General features: G+C 38.5%; 5 protein-coding genes and 1 non-coding gene across 6 annotated transcripts; 1 reads left to right on the top strand and 5 right to left on the bottom strand.

Annotated features, from left to right (window-relative positions):
- Nucleotides 1–244: 244 nt before the first annotated feature.
- On the bottom strand, nucleotides 245–711 carry LOC101299507 (two-component response regulator ARR22-like). The gene is made up of 2 exons (XM_004304741.1): nucleotides 505–711; nucleotides 245–418 (listed from the first exon to the last, which is right to left on the bottom strand). Exons 1-2 carry the CDS (start codon nucleotides 709–711, stop codon nucleotides 245–247), a joined length of 381 nt encoding a protein of 126 aa, XP_004304789.1.
- A 1,099-nt stretch (nucleotides 712–1,810) lies between these two features.
- LOC101299218 (GDSL esterase/lipase At5g18430-like) lies at nucleotides 1,811–3,356 on the bottom strand. The gene is made up of 5 exons (XM_004304740.1): nucleotides 3,095–3,356; nucleotides 2,857–2,987; nucleotides 2,493–2,735; nucleotides 2,127–2,379; nucleotides 1,811–2,043 (listed from the first exon to the last, which is right to left on the bottom strand). The coding sequence occupies exons 1-5, from the start codon at nucleotides 3,354–3,356 to the stop codon at nucleotides 1,811–1,813; spliced, it is 1,122 nt and encodes a 373-aa protein (XP_004304788.1).
- A 2,484-nt stretch (nucleotides 3,357–5,840) lies between these two features.
- On the bottom strand, nucleotides 5,841–7,714 carry LOC101299490 (GDSL esterase/lipase At5g33370-like). Its single transcript, XM_004302067.1, has 5 exons — nucleotides 7,454–7,714; nucleotides 7,223–7,350; nucleotides 6,807–7,049; nucleotides 6,355–6,607; nucleotides 5,841–6,253 (listed from the first exon to the last, which is right to left on the bottom strand). The coding sequence occupies exons 1-5, from the start codon at nucleotides 7,692–7,694 to the stop codon at nucleotides 6,021–6,023; spliced, it is 1,098 nt and encodes a 365-aa protein (XP_004302115.1). The 5' UTR covers nucleotides 7,695–7,714; the 3' UTR covers nucleotides 5,841–6,020.
- Nucleotides 7,715–10,972: 3,258 nt separating this feature from the next.
- Nucleotides 10,973–11,045, top strand: TRNAR-ACG. Its single transcript has one exon. It is a non-coding gene; the product is annotated as a tRNA-Arg (tRNA).
- A 194-nt stretch (nucleotides 11,046–11,239) lies between these two features.
- LOC101299202 (GDSL esterase/lipase At5g33370-like) lies at nucleotides 11,240–13,583 on the bottom strand. Its single transcript, XM_004302066.1, has 4 exons — nucleotides 13,278–13,583; nucleotides 13,022–13,149; nucleotides 12,494–12,736; nucleotides 11,240–11,930 (listed from the first exon to the last, which is right to left on the bottom strand). Exons 1-4 carry the CDS (start codon nucleotides 13,513–13,515, stop codon nucleotides 11,442–11,444), a joined length of 1,098 nt encoding a protein of 365 aa, XP_004302114.1. The 5' UTR covers nucleotides 13,516–13,583; the 3' UTR covers nucleotides 11,240–11,441.
- Nucleotides 13,584–17,248: 3,665 nt separating this feature from the next.
- Nucleotides 17,249–18,003, bottom strand: LOC101298905 (dehydration-responsive element-binding protein 2D-like). Its single transcript, XM_004302065.1, has one exon. The coding sequence runs from the start codon at nucleotides 17,921–17,923 to the stop codon at nucleotides 17,381–17,383; it is 543 nt and encodes a 180-aa protein (XP_004302113.1). The 5' UTR covers nucleotides 17,924–18,003; the 3' UTR covers nucleotides 17,249–17,380.
- Nucleotides 18,004–20,538: the final 2,535 nt, after the last annotated feature.

Genomic DNA, 20,538 nt, shown 5'->3' with positions numbered 1-20,538 from the left:
GGAAAAAGTTATACGGAATGGATCTGATGATCAGAAATGAAAGTAAACTAGTGTATATGGACGAATGTACTTATAGAATGAGAGGATAATTTTATTATTTTCTTTGCTATTACATAGTTGATTCACGAGCAAAGTTATGTAATTGATCAATAGAAAAAATTCATGACACAAGTATACCATGAACTGATTAATCACACATCTTGCTGATCTATCTCACCATCTTTCGCTCACTCATTGACTGTCTCTAGTTATTGTCTAGTTTCTGAAGAATGGATGTAACATATTCGGTTGTTAGAGGCTTTTCATAACAAGAATCTGCACCGGCTTCATTGAATACTTGTTTTGCAAATTCAAGATCACGAGAAGTAACACCAACAATAAGGCCTTCAAAACCCATTGCTCGTAGTTCCTTTGTTGCCTATAACATTCGAATTACATCATTAAAACACACCACACATAACAAATAAATAGAACAAGCCTCGAGTTAAGTTTATGATGACAAACCTCGAGTCCATTCATAATAGGCATCTCCATATCCATAAGAACAACATCAAATCTAGCTCCCGAGCGATATAGATCGATTGCTTCCTTTCCATTCCCTGCAACTAGACTTTCGCATTTGAACCGTTTTAGGAGCATACGGTGGCGCATCTGAGTGACACGGTCATCCTCCGCTATGAGAGCATATATTTTCTTTTCTCCGTCGACCATGTTTTGCTGCTCAAACTTCTGTAATTACATGAAAAACCAAATATCACATTAGTTAAATGAAAAATGATGTGGCATATATTGACAATACAAGAAACCAAAGCATTTTGAATCACCTTAATGGCTGAAAAATGGCAAGATGAGAATATTTTTTATGTCTGTATGCTCAGACAAGGCTTGTATATACATGCAGGAAATCAAAGTTCGAGAGACTAGGTTGCAACTTTTGTGTGTGTGTAATGATTCTATAAAATCCACTTTCATTTTTGTTTTTTAACTTTCTTAGTAAAGAATGTTGCGCTGTCGAGCGGCGTCCATAGGTCAAGAATGGAGATACAACAAGAAACAAAAAGATAAAATCTTAAACTTTTCTTTTTAGATTACAAATTATATCATTCATGTCGTTTGCTTGCATTTTCATATGGACAATATCCGGCTTACCAGCTCATGAAATTTATTTTCGATTATATGTTTCTGAAAAGCATCTCATTTTTAGATTCGTAAGCACATCATATATGGACGTGTTTAAACTATATCCGATCTGACAGTGGTCATAATATACAAGAAATTCAAATAATCAAATTTACTATGTTTGCAAACTTTGCATACAAAAGTCTATAGAAAAACAAAAGTTACATATGTATATATAATCTGTGTAACTATACAAATTGAATCATCAGGTCATGATCATCAACACAATTTAGAGATTATGTTAGCATGAACATATTATGAAATTAAGATTACATTCGATTCATACTAATGGCAAATTAAGTTTGCTTCTTATTATTACACTCCGATCACATACTGCGGTCAATTGAAAAATATATACAGTTTGTAAACACGAGTAAAAGTTTCTTTTCCTCGATCTTCTTTTGTTTGCAAATAATTAAACCGAAATGTTTCCAATATATATGTAAAAAAGTGATGAGAATTGATCATACGGGTAAACCATTTATCGCAATGCATGGAAACTGAAATTACACAACTTGACTAGCTAGGTTTACTTTTATGGAGATAGTAAATTACAACTTGAAATTATTACACATGCATATAATTTGTTCGTGAAATTGAAGTAGTAAAAATTCCTTGATTTGATCGATGATTAGGTAGCAGAGTCCAAGGCCATGATTGTGCTGAGATTCATGGGACTCATGTAGCGGATGGAGCCAGTAATCATCTGCTGCACAATAATTCTATTAGCCTTTTCAGATGGGTGGAAGGCATCCCAAAACGCATAGAGAGCTCTGTTAGGGCACAAGTTGGACAGAAATGTGCAGAGACCAACTCCATTATAGGGTCCTTGCCCGCAACACGCGACCTTGGAATTAGTAAACCCTAACCATGATACATGAACGATTGAGTTAATTTAAGAAATAAATTTACGTCTAGATTAACTATGTGACTAGGTAAATATATACCAAATGCTCGAGGGTTGTTGATGAAATCCAAATGCATTTGTCCATTATTTGCAGAGATGAAAACGTCTTTCCCGAGTTTCTTGTTGAGTCCCTTCAACATTTTATCGAGTTGCGGATTGTATAAGGCACCGGCTCGTTGAACTTCAGCTGAACATCCACCGTTGGTGGCTCTAGTCGCCAATTCTCCGGGAACACATCCCATTGCTCCGGTACCGGTCACCAGAATCCTACATGGTCCTAGCTTATACAAGTTCTGCCCATCCAAATTCAATTAATTATCGACTAAATTACATATCATACTAGCATGCATGCAAGCAGCAAATAGTTTTGACGTATTAATTAGGTGCTTATATATTGCTTAATTACCATCAAAAGCTTCTCGTACTCGGAGATGAGATAACTGACATATCTTGGGAGAGGAAGTTGGCGAGATCGGGCGGAGGAAGGGCCCAAATAGTAGTTGTTGACGAAATCGTTGCCGCCGACGGTGATGAGGACGAGGGATTGCTCTATGAGTCTTTTGGTTTGGTCACGTCCGATTAGAGCTTGCACTCTTCTCTGGTAATCTCGAAAGTACGCTAGTTGTGTAGGCATTCGGAGTATATTTAGCTGCAACCACAACCATGTATATATATATCGACGAAATCAATTTAGCGTTAGGGTTTAGGGTTAAGTGGTTTTATTGAAGCATGTCTCTGCGTCTTTGATTAGTAGTTTAGAAGTCACTTACAAACTGAAATCCGGTGTCATTGAGAATTCCAACCCCAGCTGAAGCGAAGTTGGCACCAATAAGCAGCCTTCTTCCATTTAGCTGCGGACTCAAGTATGGCAATGGCGGTTCAGGTGACCCAATTTTCTGACCTGATCATGATCATGCGAGTTGTGTGAACATAGGCAATGTACGTACCATCTATATATTAACTAAAAATTACCGACTAATTAATTAAGTAATGTTTGAGAGACTCAACTGATGATGTCCGCAATGTTAAGGCCATTGGAGAATCGGCCGGAGGGCCGGTGCGTCGGAGAATCAATGCCGTAGGGGTAAGCGTCGGCACGAGCAGTGGTGATCAAATAGTTGTTGTTGCCGTTATCGACCAGTGAATCACCAAAAACAAAGAAAGCTCGAGCCGCTTCCGCTTGAGGAGCAAGGTAAATGGTTCCCAACAATGCCAGAAAGATCAGACGACATATTGTAATCACTGAATTTGATGATGAAGAGGTGGCCATTAATTGGATCATATAAACTAAATTTGTATAAACCAGTACCCCAATTAGTACTATTATCTAGGTACGTACCGCATAGAATCTGTATGAACAAGTTTTCTGAGGGATCAGAAACCTTTATATATAGAGCTTCTGCCTTGAATCATAGGTTCCTGGCTTCAATTCCACCGCAAGTAATTATATGGAATCAATTATAATCGAACGGTATAGTAGCTAGCCTGGAATTTATATATGAAGGTTGAAACCTCTGGCACCCAACCAGAGATGCATGAGGAGAAGAAGGTATAACTAAACTTATAGATGGCATCATGTGAATTTCATAATTAAATGTCTGGGGTTAGATCCATCATTTATGTACAAATTAACCCTAGCTAACAACAACCTAAAAGTTTCTACCCACCGCCCCCAAAACTCATCTGCCTAACTAACTGCTACCTACAGCTCAGTAGTAAGTAATATTACTTCCTTCGTATGAGAAAGAAATTACTAGAGGTAATTAAATTGGCCATATATGTACAACTACAAACCAGAGTACGAGAGTAAATTGGTAAAGTAAGTCGTTCATGAATTCCCTGCAAAATTAGAGTTCCAGCAACTGATCGACTGTACGTGCCTAAACTTGTAGGCTGTAATTGTATGAAGCTTTGGAATGCAACTTGCTTAGAAAAGGTAATTCTGATCAGCCTACAACAACGCCACCACGGACTCGATACACACAAATTTATAGAGCGAATTTATGGTTCAACATCAGAAGTATATGAATATTCTCACTATCTATTAGGTTACCTTTTTAAGTCTTCAAGTCACAAAAAAGTCGAACTGATATACGAATTCACATGATACTTGTCGGGATCCTATATGTACAAAATCATCTAGCTAGGTCATTACAAAAACTAATTAAACAGTGGAAACGATCAACAAGACAACAACGATCTCTACGTCAATGCTTAGGGACGGAGCTAGGATTTTGAAATAGATTTGGCTAATTTTCACTTGATAAAAATTTCAAAGTATATGAATGTAAGTAAACTAAACTTGGGAAGGCTAAGGTATATATATATGTTGATACCTCTCTTATGAGATCATTGTTTTTTTCATTTATTTATTGAAAAAATTACATATAGGACATGACCAAATTTAAAAACACAAAAACCCCACTTTTAATATTTTCTGTACAAATTAGGACATAAGCCCAGACCCAAACTAATGATACCAGATCTAATCTAGACTTTCATAAGAAAAATGACTAAAATACCCCTTTTTCAAATAAATTTACATAAAATGACAAGGCAGTAGCACGTCTCTCGTCGACACGGTAGTAGCACATTCCTACATGGCAGTAGCACATATCTCGTTGACACGGCAGTAGCACGTCTCCGGTCGACACGGTAGTACATAGCACGTCTCTCGTTGACACAGTAGTAGCACGGCTCCGGTCAATACGGCAGTAGCACGTCTCCGATCGACACGGCAGTAGCACGTATTATGTCGACACGGCAGTAGCATGTCTCTCGTTGACACGACAGTAGCACGTCCATAGTAGCAGTAGAATATGTAGTGAATGATAGTTTGGTAAAATATGTAATGATAGATGACAAGTAAACATTAGTTTGTCCTAATTTATTAATTTTTGTCCTTAAATGTATAAAATAATATGTAAATGATGTATTTATAAACTGAAATTTAGTCATTAATGTTTAAGCATAACTGATTTGCTTAAGCATATATACAAGGTGTAAGTGACCCAACATATCACGTACTTATCAAACCCTAATGTTAAACATGACACGTACTTATCAGACCATAGGTGGCCTAGATAATTAAGATTGGTTTATTACCAATTATTAGATTTTCTCATGTAAAGGAAGCTGCGCTTGAAAGAAAATTAATCTACCAGCAGGTTGATACACAATGCAACAATCAGCTAACACAAGACGTACTAGTGAGTTAAATCAAGACTTTATATATGCTCAAATAAAACATTTGTGTCCTTGAAATAAAGGGACACATCATACATCACCGGTTTTTTGTTTGTTCATGATTAATCATACGTACGTACTAAGCTTCTTCTTTTGTAAGAGTTTGCCTAGCTAGCATTTCCTTTTTTCACTCTAAGAGCAGCAACAATATTGTACGTTGTAATCAATTAGCATATGGTAATCAAACTATATATTAACACTATGTGGGTACGTAATGTATTAATTTAATGTGGTTCCTACTCTCTAGCTACTTTTATTTTTATTGATTTGTACTCCTAACATGTGCTTCTAAATCAATCAATCATATTTTGTTGGTGTGGTAGTAGAACAAGATTGTAAGAACTACAGAACAAGCATTTCATAGTGTCTTTGAATTGAGTTGAGATTTTTCACCGACTTGGGGGTGACCAATTAGATCTTTGATGCATGTACGTGCGTCTGTTACAATGTGTATCAGAAAATTTGGCATAGGGAATTGTATTGCTTGCTCATCCATTCAATTCATCAAATATCAACTCGAAAATAATCAATCATCAGTACCTGACATTCCAGTAGTAATAATCCAGCATACAAAGTTACAAACACATGAATAATGATAGCTACTAGCTGGTATAGTATAGCACTTGTTTATAGTGAAAATGAAAACTCATAGAGATGTACGTAGTCTGAAATGGAAAATAAATGATGTTTAGGTCCTGGAATCCAAAGCCAAAATGGTGCTGAGGTTCATGGGGCTCATGTACTCGGTTCCACCGTTCAGAATTGCCTGAACAACGTACCGGTTCGCCCTTTCCGATGGATGAAATGCATCCCAGAAAGCATATAGGTCTCTGTCCGGGCACACGTTGGACAATGCAGTGCACAATCCCAGCCCATTGTAAGGTCCTTGCCCGCAGCAGGCAATTTTCGATGTCGTAAATCCTGCACAAATCAGTGATATATCGCATAATGAACAACATAATGAAGTATGGTTTAGAAAACAGTAGCAATCGATTACACTAGTGATCGATTGCTTCACGTACCATATGCTTGAGGGTTAGACACGAAGTCGTAGTGACTGAGCTGAGTGTTGGCAGCAATGAAGATATCGGCACCTAATTCACTGTTGACTTCACGTATCATCTGAGTAAGTTGTGGGTTAAAGAGACTTGCAGCTCTTTGCAGCTCGGGTGCGCATTGACCATTAGTACTTCTCATGGCCAACTCGGCTGGAACACACCCTAATGGTCCTGTACCTGTCACCAAAACCCTTCGCCCTCCAAGATCGTATAGCCTCTGAAAAAGGAGCAGTACTGCATGTTATCACTTATTGCAAGTCATAAACTCAATTGGTCCACAGCTCCACATTATTTGATCAAGTGGTAAGTAAAGTTGGTAGAAGCCCCAACCGAAAACATTACTGAGCTAAACAAAAGCAATTCCAGAACAGTGCTGAGTCAAACAAAAGTATGTTGGTTTTAGAGAAGCTGGTTACCAGAAGAAGCTTTCTGAACTCGGAAATGAGGTATTCGACATATTCTGGAAGAGGATATTGACGAGATCTAGCAGAGAAAGGAACCAAGTAGTAGTTGTTGACGAAATCATTGCCGCCAACAGTCAAGAGAATAAGTGCATCGTTCACAAGTTGCTGCGCCTGTTCAGGTCCGATAAGGGCACTCAACCTTTGCTGGTATTGTTCAAAGTACTCATATTGCCTGAACATTCTGATTATGTTTATCTGCAAAATCAATTACTCTTTGATCATCAAGGTTTGTCTCGCCTTGCTTCTAGAATTGCCAGAAGAACTTTTGTGAACGCTACTCTATGTGTGTTTCTAACAATAGCGCTTTCAACAATATGAATATAACTAAGTCATAACAATTTGGTCATCAAGTAGATTATAAAACTTACAAACTGAACTCCGGTGTCATTGAGGATTCCGATGCCAGCAGAAGCAAAGTTGGCACCAACAAGTAGCTTTTCTCCATTGAGCTCCGGACTCAAGTAAGGCAATGTGGCTTCTGCTCCAAGTGCTTGACCTATTACATATATAACACAATCAGTCAACAACTCCAATTAATCAAATATATATATATATATATAAAGAAATTAAAGTTCAACAGAATTAGTAGTAAACTCAACTGATGAAATCAGGGATGTTGTAGCCATTGGAGAAACGACCCGTTGCTCGACCAGTTGGATAGTCAATGCCATAAGGAGGAGCATCGGCACGAGCCTGAGTTGCTAAGTAATTGTTGTTGCCATTGTCGACCAATGAGTCTCCGAACACGAAGAAGGCACGAGCCTCGACCTGCTGGGGGATCATGAAGCTCCCCAATGCAGTGAGGGCTAGACTGAAAACCAGCACCAGTGAGCTAGCCATGTGTAGCAAGCTTGCTAGCTTGTTTTTGAAGATGGAATCTTAGATACTCAAACAAGTTTAAGCAACTTATGTGTTGGAATGAAGAACGATAGGGTCTTATATACAGGTACGTAGGGTTCTTATCAAATGGAGTAAAACAAGGACCACTTGAATAATGGGTAGCTGTGTAATGGCTATAGTGTTATATCTGTAATGATGTCTTCCAGTACATGATTTTCAACAAAATGAAAAAAAAAAAAAAAAAACGAACAGACGCACAGATAATGCGACCTCATGTCCTCACCTTATGTGTTGGAAACACTTAGGGCTATTTTTTTGGGTTTCAATTTTGTTAACGTTATTAGAATATATGTATGATAATGCGACGTGGATAACCGAATCAAAATATTGTATATTAGTTGCTCGATTCACTTGCATCTTGGTGTGTAGAAGAATTTTTGATCTTACAGTACATGATTTTCAACAAAATGAAAAAAAAAAAAAAAAAACGACAGACGCACAGATATGCACACTTCATTTCCAGTAGTGATCAAATGGAGTACTGAAGTGGCCGGTTTCTAATTTTTTAATTTTTATCACTGCAATGTCACAACTCAAAGGCCAGCAAAATCAATCTAATTAGTATGATTTGGTGGCAGTCTTGGCCTTATTATGGGTAAGGTTCAAAGTAATTAACCTTACTAATTTGTCGATTGATCAAACGTTTACCATGCAGGATGACTACTTATATATGATGAAGACGATGAAGACAACCTTTAGGATTTGGATCCTAATTTGCTGTATGTTCTTGCAGCTCAACTTCATACATATGTTTAAATCCATGTTTAAGTTTCTATATATCTCGCAACACAAAATAGAGGATCTGGGTTCATTTTTGGTGTTAATTAGCTAGCTAGTGTTCTTGTTTATCAGCACCCTATGCATATGGGACAGATCCATTTCCAAGTATCTGCATATGTTTCCCAATTACTTCAGCCTTAAATGTATCATTATTTTAGTCAATAAAGTTTGTGGAGCTAGGTTTGATTGCAAACCAACTACTCTTACAGCTTATAAATTTGCTGCTATTCCTATTTTTAGTGTATTATATATGGTTTTGAATAGTTAGTTGCCTTCTTTCAAAAAACAAGAATAATTAGTTGCCTTGATTGGAATTATAACAGAAACCATACTTGAGTACTGGAACACCAGCCGATCGAGAAAATTCAAAAGCATATGGCTGTGAATGCTTAATATCAGTTTCTTAGTTGAGAAATTATTCTTCTTCTTCTTCCCTTTGTTCTGAAAGGGGGAAAAATAGTTATAGCTAGAATATACCAAACTAGATAGCATTGAATTTGGGGGACCAAGCAAATTTATACATCTTCAAAATTTCTGGACCAGAAGAACTGGATCCAGAGCAATAGGATAAATAGGTTGCAGAGGAGCCTTTATATTTAACCAACTACGTACTGGACAACAATATTATTTAAAAAGTTTTGAGTGTTCCAAGTTACAAGCTTCATTGGAATTTCCAGATCGATGTAGAGGCATGTTGTCAAGTTTTCGACCCTTTTTTTTCTTGACCGAATTTGGAGGCTCTTAAATTTTCACAACGCTAATTGGAGAGCATGCATCTGATTTAATTGTAACTCATGTCCTTTAATCGCTCACTGCATGCAGCTGGTATATATACAGGACCGGACCTGAGATTTGAAGACCTGAGGAGAATTCGATATAGCGTTTAGCTTCATATGATCGATAATTCGATAAGACAATTACCCATATATTACTAGTTAATTAAGAGTTCAACTAATTGAGCAGAATTGGTTCTGATTAATTGAGGACCGCAGCTGCATTAGCAGCATATTTAATTACTTTGTCTTGGTTAACTTTGGTAGGAGATTTCAATAAGTCTCTCATGAGGTTCAACTGCAACAATGTAGGTACATCGACATTAAGATATATGGATCTATATATGACGTTTAGAGCCTAGCTAGGGTTGATCTGATCGCTTAATATATTGGACGTGATACTTTCGACTCAAAATATGATTTATGTTAAAGGATATGACGTTTCAGGGTTTAGGGTTTTATGATCATTTCCGATCTAATTAAGACCGACTGACCAAGTAATGAACGCGGCCGTCCGTAAATGAAAATGAAATGCATTGTGACCAGATAACTAGGGTTCATCATAAACAATGGCCAATTTGTACAGTAGGTCTTCTTAAGCAGGCTTGTATAGATAATTTGTACTGCTAGCTAGTATCATTGTTGTGCTTCATTTCTTGGAAGAGGGAACATGCAACATATTTGGAGGCTAAGTTAATGGCAATTTAGTTGGAGGCTCTGATGGCTACACACTCAAACTGCATCTGTACTAAGGCTAGGGATTATTGGTGTGCTTCATTTCTTGGAAGAGGCCAGGGAACATGCAACGTATTTGGAGGCTAAGTTAATGGCAATTTAGTTGGAGGCTCTGATGTCTACTCACTCAAACTGCATCAGTACTAACTGGACCATAACAAAGGTAAGACTAGGGTGTGTTAATGCATGTGATACATCAACTTTGTCCTCAAGTTATAAACACAATGCATTTGAGGACTTATTTTACAACTTTATGACAAAGTTGATATATCACATGCATTAACACGTTATAGAATTTTCTCTATAGCAATATATTTCAGAAATACTCATATAGAGTATGCATTTCTTTAATTTGTCATTGCATTCTGCCCATGCTCAGCTGTAAGAATCACGAACTCCTAATTTTCCAATTAGCTTTTGGCCCATCATTTGACTGATATAGGAAAATCTGTGTGCCACTGAAGTAGTTGCTCTCATATATCTTGTGTATGGGATCGGAGCTAAGAGATTAGGCCCTAATAACGTCGATTAAAAAAGAATTTGGTTTCTCTACTTGGATTTATGTTACTTGGATTTACTTGGATAACTTCTAACCATTTAATTGAGTACAATCTAAAACCGCCATATCATTCTTATGTCATCTTTACTCTATTTAATGGTTATAAGACATCCAAGAAAATCCAAACAACTTAAATCCAAGTAGAGAATCCGGATCCATTAAAAAATCGATCAGGTAGCTGTTGTTTGTGCGTTGTGTTTAGAGCTCAGTTGGTCTAGCCGTCTAGGTAGGTACTTAATTTTCTCCTACATATATATGTTGGGTTTGGATTGCAGATTCTCTTTTGTGTTATCGAGCAATTTGTTTCGAATTGCTTTTCCTTGCAATAAAAAGCGTTTTTAAATGTTAATGTAGCACCATTCTAACAAATCGACTCTGTGGCCCAATGGATAAGGCGCTGGTCTACGAAACCAGAGATTCTGGGTTCGATCCCCAGCAGAGTCGTATTATTTTTTAAGTCCTCTGTCTGTCCACCTTTTTTTAATTTTTTTATATATATTCTTTTTTGTTTATTTTCCTTTTAGTACTAGCAGAAGAACTTGATAAAGAGTGGATTAATCAAGTTATCTTCCTTTCAAAAGAGCTAGCTCTTATATATACTTACTGTACGTATTATAAGAATGAGAGACAAAATAATTAACAGAGAAAGAGCTAGCTTGGATTTCATTAGCAAACCAATCAATACAAAATAATTTCCACTAATAATACAGTTTTCCCATGACATATAATAATTGAAAATAATGGCATTACAACTAAAAAAGACACATAGCTAGATTGAAGACATACGTAGGATATTTCATCACAAGCATGCAGGACCCTTGCCTTCAGCTATATAGTTGACTAAGTCCTAGAGTTGTCCAAGGACAACATAGTACTGAGATTCATGGGGTGCATGTACTTATCACTCCCAGTGAGGATTTGCTGCACAATGAGCCTGTTAGCCTTCTCCGAAGGATGGAATGGATCCCAGAACGCATACAAGTCTCGGTTGGGGCACAGGTTCGAAAGGGGTGTGCATAGTCCGATCCCGTTGTAAGGTCCTTGGCCACAACAGGCTATCTTTGATGTTACAAACCCGTAGGCACCAGGGTCACTTATGAAATCCATGTGCATTTCGTTCGAGTTTGAGGCAATGAAGACGTTGGCCCCGATTTCGCTGTTGAGCGAACCGATCATTTGGACTAGCTGCGGGTTGAAGAGCGAGGCGGCGCGTTGGAGCTCGACGGAGCACTCCCCGTTTCGGCTACGCATGGCAAGCTCGGCGGGGACACACCCTAGTGATCCTGTGCCTGTGACCAGGACTTGACGGGCTCCTAGTTCGTACAGCCTCTGCATTGTGAAAGTAACAATATCTCAGTAAGTACGTCGATCGTATAATTCATGTGTTACTTAATATACGTACATATCAGTCAGATCGACATGACTATTCCTACTAATGAACGTTCCTACACATGTGATAATATAATGGTTCAATTATTGCTTGTTTATCTAAGATCATGAACATTCCTAATTACGATCATGAATGTTATACCTACTAATGAATGTTTTGGTCCCCAAAACAATTCAAAGCAAGCAGATATAAACCATAAGTGAAGATTGTGTAATTGACCAAAGCCATGAATGAACATGTCAAATCGCTCGCTGGTCTCACCAACCAAGCAAATCTTTCATAACTCCTTGCTCCCCCTTCAGTCACATCACCATTACGACTCACTCTGTCAGTTACTTTCCTGTGACCGTTCCTCAAGGCAAATATGAATATGGATATAGATGTGGTAGCTCGATCGAATAAGTAAATTGTTAGCTGAGAAACTTATTATTAACCTAGCTAGTTGATTGTTATAATGCAGCTGAAGCAAGAATAGCATCATTAGTACTTAGTGTATACTTACGTTGAGGATTTTGCGATACTCGGAGATGAGGTAGACGACGTAGTCAGGGAGAGAGTATTGGCGAGACCTAGCAGAGTACGGCACCAAGTAGTAGTTGTTCACAAAGTCGTTACCACCAAGTGTTATAAGGACAAGGGCTCCGTTGACGAGGCTTTTAGTCTGATCAGGTCCGATTAGGGCACTCACCCTTGTCTGGTATTGCTCGAAGTACTCCAGTTGCTTAGTGATTCTGATTATGTTAAGCTGCGCGCCAAAAGAAGTAACATTGATCACATTATTAGTCACTACGTACAAAATAGCTATGTGGTATATCATTCACCTTAAGTATTACTTCATGTTTCAGTTTTACGTTAATATAATACTCTTAACTTGGAAACATGCATGAGTCTTTTTTTTTTTTTTTTTGAACAGGAAAACATGCATGAGTCTAACCCTAGAATTGTTGCGACGTGTTATATTTCAGCAAATGACAAGTATTAATTCAGATGCAAAACAATTTTTTGGAGTAAGCTAGGTGGATGGACTTACAAACTGGATTCCAGTGTCATTGAGGATTCCAATCCCAGCAGAAGCAAAGTTGGCACCAACAAGTAGTTTTTCTCCGTTAAGCTGAGGACTCAAGTACGGCAATGTAGGTTCTGACCCAAGTGACTCACCTGAAAACATGCAAGTAGACCAAAGTAATTAACACTTGCACTTCGAAAATCTAGCTAGCATGCATGGCTGCATGAGCTAGAAATCACAAAAATCAAGGACACAGTTGAAATGTAAGTAAGAAACACACTGATGAGGTCTGGTATGTTGAGGCCATTAGAAAACCGGCCGGTTGGTCTGTGAGTCGGGTAATCGATCCCATAAGGGTACGAGTCAGCCCGGGCTGTGGTGATCAAGTAGTCATTGTTGCCATTGTCCACCAGCGAATCTCCGAAAACGAAGAATGCTCGTGCCTCGGCTTGAAAACCAGCACAAGTGACAAGCAGCACCAAAGCAACCCAAGCAGCCGACATTGCGTTTGTATGCATTTTGAAAAACCTGGTTGCAAGAAACTCCTAAACCACCTTGCACAGTTAACTTTGCTCCACTGGTCAGTGAAGTGAAGGAAGCTGTAGATATACATATATATTGCTCATGCTTCAAATGTTTGGCATGGTATTAATGGCGCCTAGGTTAAAAGACTTGGGCCACCATAATAACAGAAGCTGCATAATTCGATCTTCTGGTTGTTGCTGCATTATACTGTGCTTACCCACCAAATTGACAACACTTTCTTCGTATCTGGTTAATAACCTGCATGGCTGCATTAATTGGAAATTGTGATGTGATTTGATAATAATTAATGTATTAATTTTCGAAATTACATGGAGTGAAAAAGGAGGTGAAAATCTGAAGTCTGACATAGATTTTTCAGCTCTGCTCTACCTACTTGTTACAGCTTCAGAAAGCCAACTAATTTTCTTAGGCCCAGCGATACTGATTTCTCTATATGTAAAAGAAATAAAACAAGGAAGCATATATCATCATCATGATCTCATTTTTCGTTCAAATAACTGTTCATCTCTGTGAGCTGTTGTGTCAATTTATGAACAACCAACAACAGCATGTGTATGAGTTAGTATTTTCATCTAACACACACCTACAGTATTACTGGATACAGCAATTACGTACTGAACATACATATATAATTACATCATTTATCTTTCGTTTCTTTCCTTGGTTAGTTGGTTGCTGAATGGCTGCAATCTGTTAATTAAGCACCTCACCCTAGTTTTTGATTACTGTAATTAGTGTTTGATTATTTATTTGTCGAGCTTGCACTTACCAAAACAGACAAAGGTTCTCTTCTGTTCCCATTCCAAATCCTCTAATCCGAGAGCCAAACGAAGCCTAAGAATTATATACAACCGAAACATCCATGGTACATATGCTTAAACTATTAACTGGGAAACAATTTAATCATCTGGTAGTGGCTTACGGTACCCATAAACACATGCATTTATACCAGTGTACAAGTATAAAGGCATGCTCAATATATAATGTAAGCTTGCTAATTTTGCAGTTGACTGAAATCTGCTATATACAGAAGTTATGTAAAGTTGTTAAATACAGATTCAAGCTATCAGTTAGAAAGATGTACAATACATTTTTAGATTTGCCTTATAATGAAGAACTGATCTATACTTGGAAAAAGAGGGAACAGACTAAAGGCAAAGATAAATAAGGCATGTGATCAAAATAAATATGGTGGGGTGAGATTCAACTACTTCAAGAGGCTCTTCATCTACCACCTCAGTGTACATTCAATCAATTTAATTTATGTGAAAGTTCTATATGTCACTTGTATATTAAACAAGATGAGGAGATCTCACCAAAACCCCCAAAATGCTTTATTGTAATAGAACTTATAGAAGCCTTCAATTCCAGATCATTTACATGTCAACATTATAGAAAGAAGGCATAGCTCTCATGAAGGTTTTATCACTTTACGGAATGTATGTGATAGATTTTTCAAGTGTTGGTACGAATGTGATACAATCGTTTTCATTTTCACTTGAGATAAAAACGAGTTTCACTCTATATACAAACGCATTGCACTAGAAGTAGAGCTAGTGCAGACCCATATGTTACAGCTTCATAAAAGAGAAAAACAGTAGTAGCTAGTCATTAAGACTCTGTCTCAGAATCACAACAGAAAGAGAAGAGAAAAGCAGAACCCCCCTTTTTGTTTTTTCGAGTGAAATCGTCAGTTCGCTAGAGCATTTAACTGTCATGCATGCAGCTCCTGCAAAATCCACACCTACACACTTACTCATTCAGTCATTCCCACAGACCAAGAATGATGTTGGATACTAGAAAATAATAAGAATCAGATCAATGTGATGCAGGAAGAGATTCTAACCAAATTCAACAAAGAATTTCGAAAAGAAAGAAGCGTCGTCACATTATGAAGAATGATATGAATATTGGAAATTAGTATTTAAATTGGCTTCTTAATGATGGAATTAATCATAAATTACTCTTTTAGATATATCGAGATTCTTAAGCAAAAGACATATTATGTATGGTGAATCTGATTAGAGCAGATTTTAACTAGAACGTCCGTTTGGAACACATGATATCTTTTCGGAACGGAAATGACGAGATCTATAAGACTCACTTTAGTGACCCCGTCAGATTTAGGCCAAAAGATGTCGTTTTGATATTCTGATTTGGCATTTATTATTGTTTTAAGATTTCTAGTTCCTTTAGGTTTTATTATTTTCTAGTTCTATTCTAAATATGATTTAGTCAGGAGTTAAGGCCTATATAAAGACACCCTCTATGTATTATTCAACAATTTCTCAATCATATTACATATTATCAATTAAACTTAAGAGTTTTATGAGGTTTTTCTTATTTTCTGGTAAATTCCATAGTTCTACCTAAGAGTTTACGCTTGTAAACTTTTCATTTTTTCTAAGACTTAACGCTTGTTAGCCCCCGTATTTCCTGTTCTGTTATAATGTCCGGAGATTTTATGTGCAGCCATCCACAACGCAATAAACTTGCCAATTTGATGATAAGTATTCGATCAAAGGGTTTTTGAAAACAGACATAACGGATCGATATACTGAGCTTATTTATTCACAAGCAAATAATAACCTCATCATTTTGGAAGAAGGAATATTCTAGCTCACATAGTTTTAGACTTTTAGTTTTGTAAGTTATGTGATATATACTTCTGAAAATAAGGTATATATGAGTTGGTGTATACTTTTGTAAGAGATTGAACTCAATTCCAGCTTCTCTTCTGCAACAAATCCTTCACATGGCATAGCTAAATTAGACCGGCAGCCAACTGTACAAGAAACAGACATCTCCCACAGACCCCAGATCGGGATGCCGATCGCGACCATGAATTTGGAACCAATCTCTTCAGGCTCTTCAATTCTCACCAAGTACAACATAGGGTTAATGACTTGGTATATATCCTTTTAATTCTCTTCCCTTTCCACAGTTAATATAGTTGACAGAATGACAGTTACCACTGCTTGCTCCTCACTAGTTTAGTACTACTTTGAGTATTTTCAGTTTTTCACTGCTGCATGGTGCCAGTTTCGGGTGATTCTACCACGTTATACAATATGCATGCTTCGAGTTATTAGTTCGTTCAAATCATGGTGTTTTGTTTTGTCTGATATATATGCCTGGCCTTCAATCAAAGTTTCTGGTAATTAGGCAGATCTGTTTGTCATAATCGATCATGTTCCTGGTCATCTGTACAATTAGCTTTATGATTTTAATTGTGAAAGATGAGTCTGACTAATTGACGCAAGGTTTGGTCCATAAAAGAGAAAAACATGTCACGGCTGCGCAAACAATGTCTGTTGTTTTGATTAATTAAGATAAAGACCAACAAATAGAAGATCATTGGTCACAATAATTAGTGATGTAAAGAGCTACCAAATAGCTTTTGATGATAGTCATGTGTATCTTATAATTGAATCATCAAAGTGAAGAACATAGATTCAAAGTGTTAATTAGAACTTGATTGTGATATGAGTAATCGAACCACTGATTGTGATAGGCAATTAAGTGAAGAGCCACTCTATCAGCGAGCGAGCCCTTCCAATCAAATTGTACACATTTCTAGCCTAAAACACATTTTGCTTATACTAATGAATATTCATCTTTTTGGTCAAGGGCTATATATAAAAGAGAAAAATAATCACATTTTTCCAGCAAAATAAAATCAAGATATATCAGAGAGTATCAGATAGATGAAAACATAACAAAAGGGAAGCCTTCCTAAAGAACCATATAAACCCACAAGGCTAGCTTCTAAACAATTATTCCTACATACGCTCTCCTTATTTTGAAACCTTCATTACAAGTTCCATGGAGCTTCTTTCAAAGAAGCATATTACAACTTACAAATTCATTTCCACCCATCATAACTCCTATATCATTCATCTCTAAGAACTCCCTCTCCCCACAAACCCCAGACCAGTCTGCACTCAGCACAGGATTACTCTCCCACAAGCAATAATCACTTATCTCTCCATTATTATAATCATTATTCCAACCTCGATGCACATCATCACATGAATTATAAGCTTCTTGCTTGATATTGTTGTGCTCTCCACCACCGCCTTTATCATTAGAACTTGAACCTGAACTCGTTTTCGAAGACGTGGAGGCGGAGGAGGATGATTGGTCGGGCAAATTGAGCTTGGCGGAGGAGCCGTAGAGCTTTCGGGCGGCGTCGTCATAAGCCAGCGCTGCCTCCGTGGAAGTGTTGAAAGTGCCTAGCCAGAGCCTAGCACCACGTTTGGGTTCGCGTATTTCCGCCACCCATTTGCCCCAAGTTCTCTGCCTCACTCCTCTGAAAGTGCACGTAGCGTTCTCAGGGCCTCCCTTCCCTTTCATGCAGCCCTTCCTCGACCTTCCCATGTTGGCTTTCTGCGTCACCTTTGCTTCTTGGTCCTCTTCAATGGTCAAACCAAACACGACTTAGTTTTGGGACGACATGCAGGGATGGGATAAGGGGAACGAAATACTTAAGTAGTTGGGAGAGAAGTGGCATGGAAGTGGACATGTGTAGAACAAGAGCTTGGCAAGGTGTTGCCCTAGCAGACGACCTTTGATCAACACATGTCAAACGGTCAAGGGACACCTGTCTAGCATAGTTTCAAAGCTTCTTAAGCTCGAAGATAAAGATGTCGATATTGAATATCAATTTTGGGGGACACATGTTCGTGTATGTGTAGAAAGAAAGCTTAAACTACACGTGCGACGGTCGTGTCACCTGGTTCATGCGATCAGTCATTCCAAATCCGACACGTGTTTTTTTTCTTTTTCACATAAGCGTTCTTCTTCTTCCTTCCTTTTCGATGCCGCTGAAGGTCCCTGTGGCTTCTCCGGCGAAGGGTCATATAGCCCCTGTGGCTTTTTTGGCACCGCGAAGAGCATGGACCGGACTGGACCACCACCCTGAGCTTTGGCGAGCGGCTCTGGGACCTTCAGATCGTCATAGGTGAAATATGAGAGGGTTTTTGGTTTGCATTGTCATGGTGGTCGACGGCGGTGGCGAAGATGAAGGAAGAAGAAGCTTCACCGGAGAAGCCGAAGGAAGAAGCTAGTGTGAAAAAAAGAAGAAGACACGTGTCAAATTCCGAATGGCTGGTCGCATGATGGTGTTCGCCCATTTGATCATGTCACGATGAAACACGTTCTAATGTGGGTTAAGGTTTATGTCATCCCACCCTGATATGAAGTCACTCTGAATTTTCGCCAAATTCTCGGAGGATTCAATGATTATGATAAAACAAAATATAAGAAAGGGCCCATGATATCGATCTTTAAACCGGTTGAAAAACGGATTGAAACGTTTTCTTGGAGGAAGGAGTACGTTGAACCGTTGCTGAAATTCCAATATGATCTCCTAAAGGAACGTCGTTCATTATGTGGTTTGCTCACTCATGCAGGTGTTGCTTGTGATCAACCTCCCCTCATCAATTAAATGGAGGCCAAGGTTTTAAGGTTTGCATGATGTTCTTCTCGAAACCTTAGCGACAAGTTTGCTTTCATGGCCCGTGCTTCAAATGAGACGAGTGTGCCCCCTTTGAACCCATATGCTCCTACAACGCCAAAAAAATACAAAACATGTGATCCTAAAAAAGAGGAGCTTGAGATCATGCAGACTCAGAGACTAAATAGAGCACACTAATCACAAAAAGGAAAGGAAGCACAAATCATGAACGATTCCAACATCCATCAGAACAATGTAAAACTGCCAAAACTAGGGGCATCGAAAGGTGAGATCCCATGCATTTTGTGTTTGCCTCTCTTTATCCTACCAGTTTTCAAAGCAGTTGTGAGCAATGAGTCAAAGACTCACGCTTTAGCTGCCTTTTTTTATTTTTTATTTTTTATAACTTGGAATTACTCCATTAGGCATTACACCAATCACAACCAGAAAAGGTCAATGCATGAATGATCCGAGGATCACTCAAACACAAAGCAAAAATGCTTAGTCTAAAATACATCTACAAATTGAAAAACAAACCGTAAAACTACACAAAAAAAGATGGATATGATAACTAAAAAGCAAATACCTACTTCACCCTAAAGATGTTTAAACTCTCAAACGATTAAGGCCTACGACCTCATGGTGTACCTTTCATCATGTAATAAGGGAATAAACACAACTAGAGTTAGATAGAGATCTTTCCTAGTAGAACTAGGAATCAGACTTCTTCTACCTCATAGGCCGTCTCCAGCTCACCCGCCACTGAACTGGATGCTATGGAGTCAGAGGCTACTCCATGGTTCTTCTTCTTGTTCCTGCTACCTCATGGTCTACCACGCTTCTTTGAAGACTTTCCTATGTAAGCGATGCCCAAGTTACCATCTGATCCCACTGAAAACCCCAGTTGTGGAGGTCACCGTGGTTGATGCCACGATTGTTGACCTAAAGAATAGGTCCAATAGTTTTTCCGACTAACCTTGCAGTTGCTGCTATGGTTAGGGCTGCCATGAGGTTCTGGATTTTAACCAAGATCCAAACAAAGTTGAGCGACACCGCCATGATATCCGAGAATCCATCATAGTCATTGAGGAGGATCATCGCTCTTTGGTAGCCTCAAGGCCATCCTTTCTTAACCCAAATCACATCTCATTCATTGGAGAAGGTGAAGAGATATCGATCGCCTCTGGCTTGGGCTTCCACCAGAGACAAGATTCACCACATGGAGCACACAACGCTCCTGAAGGGATCTAAAAGGCATGGACCTAGCCGTGTTCAGTTTTCCGACAAGGTAGAAACGTGTGTCGCCACAAACCCTTTGTTCGGGCACTGGAGGTTTCCGAGGTCCACAAGTTCTTCCTGGTTGCTGAGAGATAGTTTGGAGATAAGGTGAGCAATCATTGATGATGCAGAGGCTGTCATAGTGGCTGTCATAGTGGCTGCCATGAGGAGGAGACGCCGCACAGAAAAAAACCCGAGAGAGAGAGAGAGAGAGAGAGAGAGAGAGAGAGAGAGAGAGAGAGAGAGAGAGAGGTAGGTA

The sequence above is a fragment of the Fragaria vesca genome, linkage group LG6 (assembly GCF_000184155.1).
Source record: "Fragaria vesca subsp. vesca linkage group LG6, FraVesHawaii_1.0, whole genome shotgun sequence".
In the NCBI taxonomy this organism is placed as follows: domain Eukaryota; kingdom Viridiplantae; phylum Streptophyta; class Magnoliopsida; order Rosales; family Rosaceae; genus Fragaria; species Fragaria vesca.
The sequence above is the reverse complement of the archived record's forward strand: the minus strand, read 5'-3'. Positions and strand labels throughout refer to the sequence as shown.

What these genes read in the sequence shown, in the direction of transcription:
- LOC101299507 (XM_004304741.1), bottom strand. Translation starts at nt 711, where the DNA reads ATGGTCGACGGAGAAAAGAAAATATATGCTCTCATAGCGGAGGATGAC. An exon ending in CTATTATGAATGGACTCGAG is followed by an intron (nt 419 to 504) that starts GTTTGTCATCAT and finishes CGAATGTTATAG; the next exon opens with GCAACAAAGGAACTACGAGC.
- LOC101299218 (XM_004304740.1), bottom strand. Translation starts at nt 3,356, where the DNA reads ATGGCCACCTCTTCATCATCAAATTCAGTGATTACAATATGTCGTCTG. An exon ending in ATGACACCGGATTTCAGTTT is followed by an intron (nt 2,736 to 2,856) that starts GTAAGTGACTTC and finishes TTGTGGTTGCAG; the next exon opens with CTAAATATACTCCGAATGCC. An exon ending in CAACAACCCTCGAGCATTTG is followed by an intron (nt 2,044 to 2,126) that starts GTATATATTTAC and finishes TATCATGGTTAG; the next exon opens with GGTTTACTAATTCCAAGGTC.
- LOC101299490 (XM_004302067.1), bottom strand. Translation starts at nt 7,694, where the DNA reads ATGGCTAGCTCACTGGTGCTGGTTTTCAGTCTAGCCCTCACTGCATTG. An exon ending in ATGACACCGGAGTTCAGTTT is followed by an intron (nt 7,050 to 7,222) that starts GTAAGTTTTATA and finishes TTGATTTTGCAG; the next exon opens with ATAAACATAATCAGAATGTT. An exon ending in GTCTAACCCTCAAGCATATG is followed by an intron (nt 6,254 to 6,354) that starts GTACGTGAAGCA and finishes TGATTTGTGCAG; the next exon opens with GATTTACGACATCGAAAATT.
- LOC101299202 (XM_004302066.1), bottom strand. Translation starts at nt 13,515, where the DNA reads ATGCATACAAACGCAATGTCGGCTGCTTGGGTTGCTTTGGTGCTGCTT. An exon ending in CAACATACCAGACCTCATCA is followed by an intron (nt 13,150 to 13,277) that starts GTGTGTTTCTTA and finishes GCATGTTTTCAG; the next exon opens with GTGAGTCACTTGGGTCAGAA. An exon ending in ATGACACTGGAATCCAGTTT is followed by an intron (nt 12,737 to 13,021) that starts GTAAGTCCATCC and finishes TTTGGCGCGCAG; the next exon opens with CTTAACATAATCAGAATCAC.
- LOC101298905 (XM_004302065.1), bottom strand. Translation starts at nt 17,923, where the DNA reads ATGGGAAGGTCGAGGAAGGGCTGCATGAAAGGGAAGGGAGGCCCTGAG.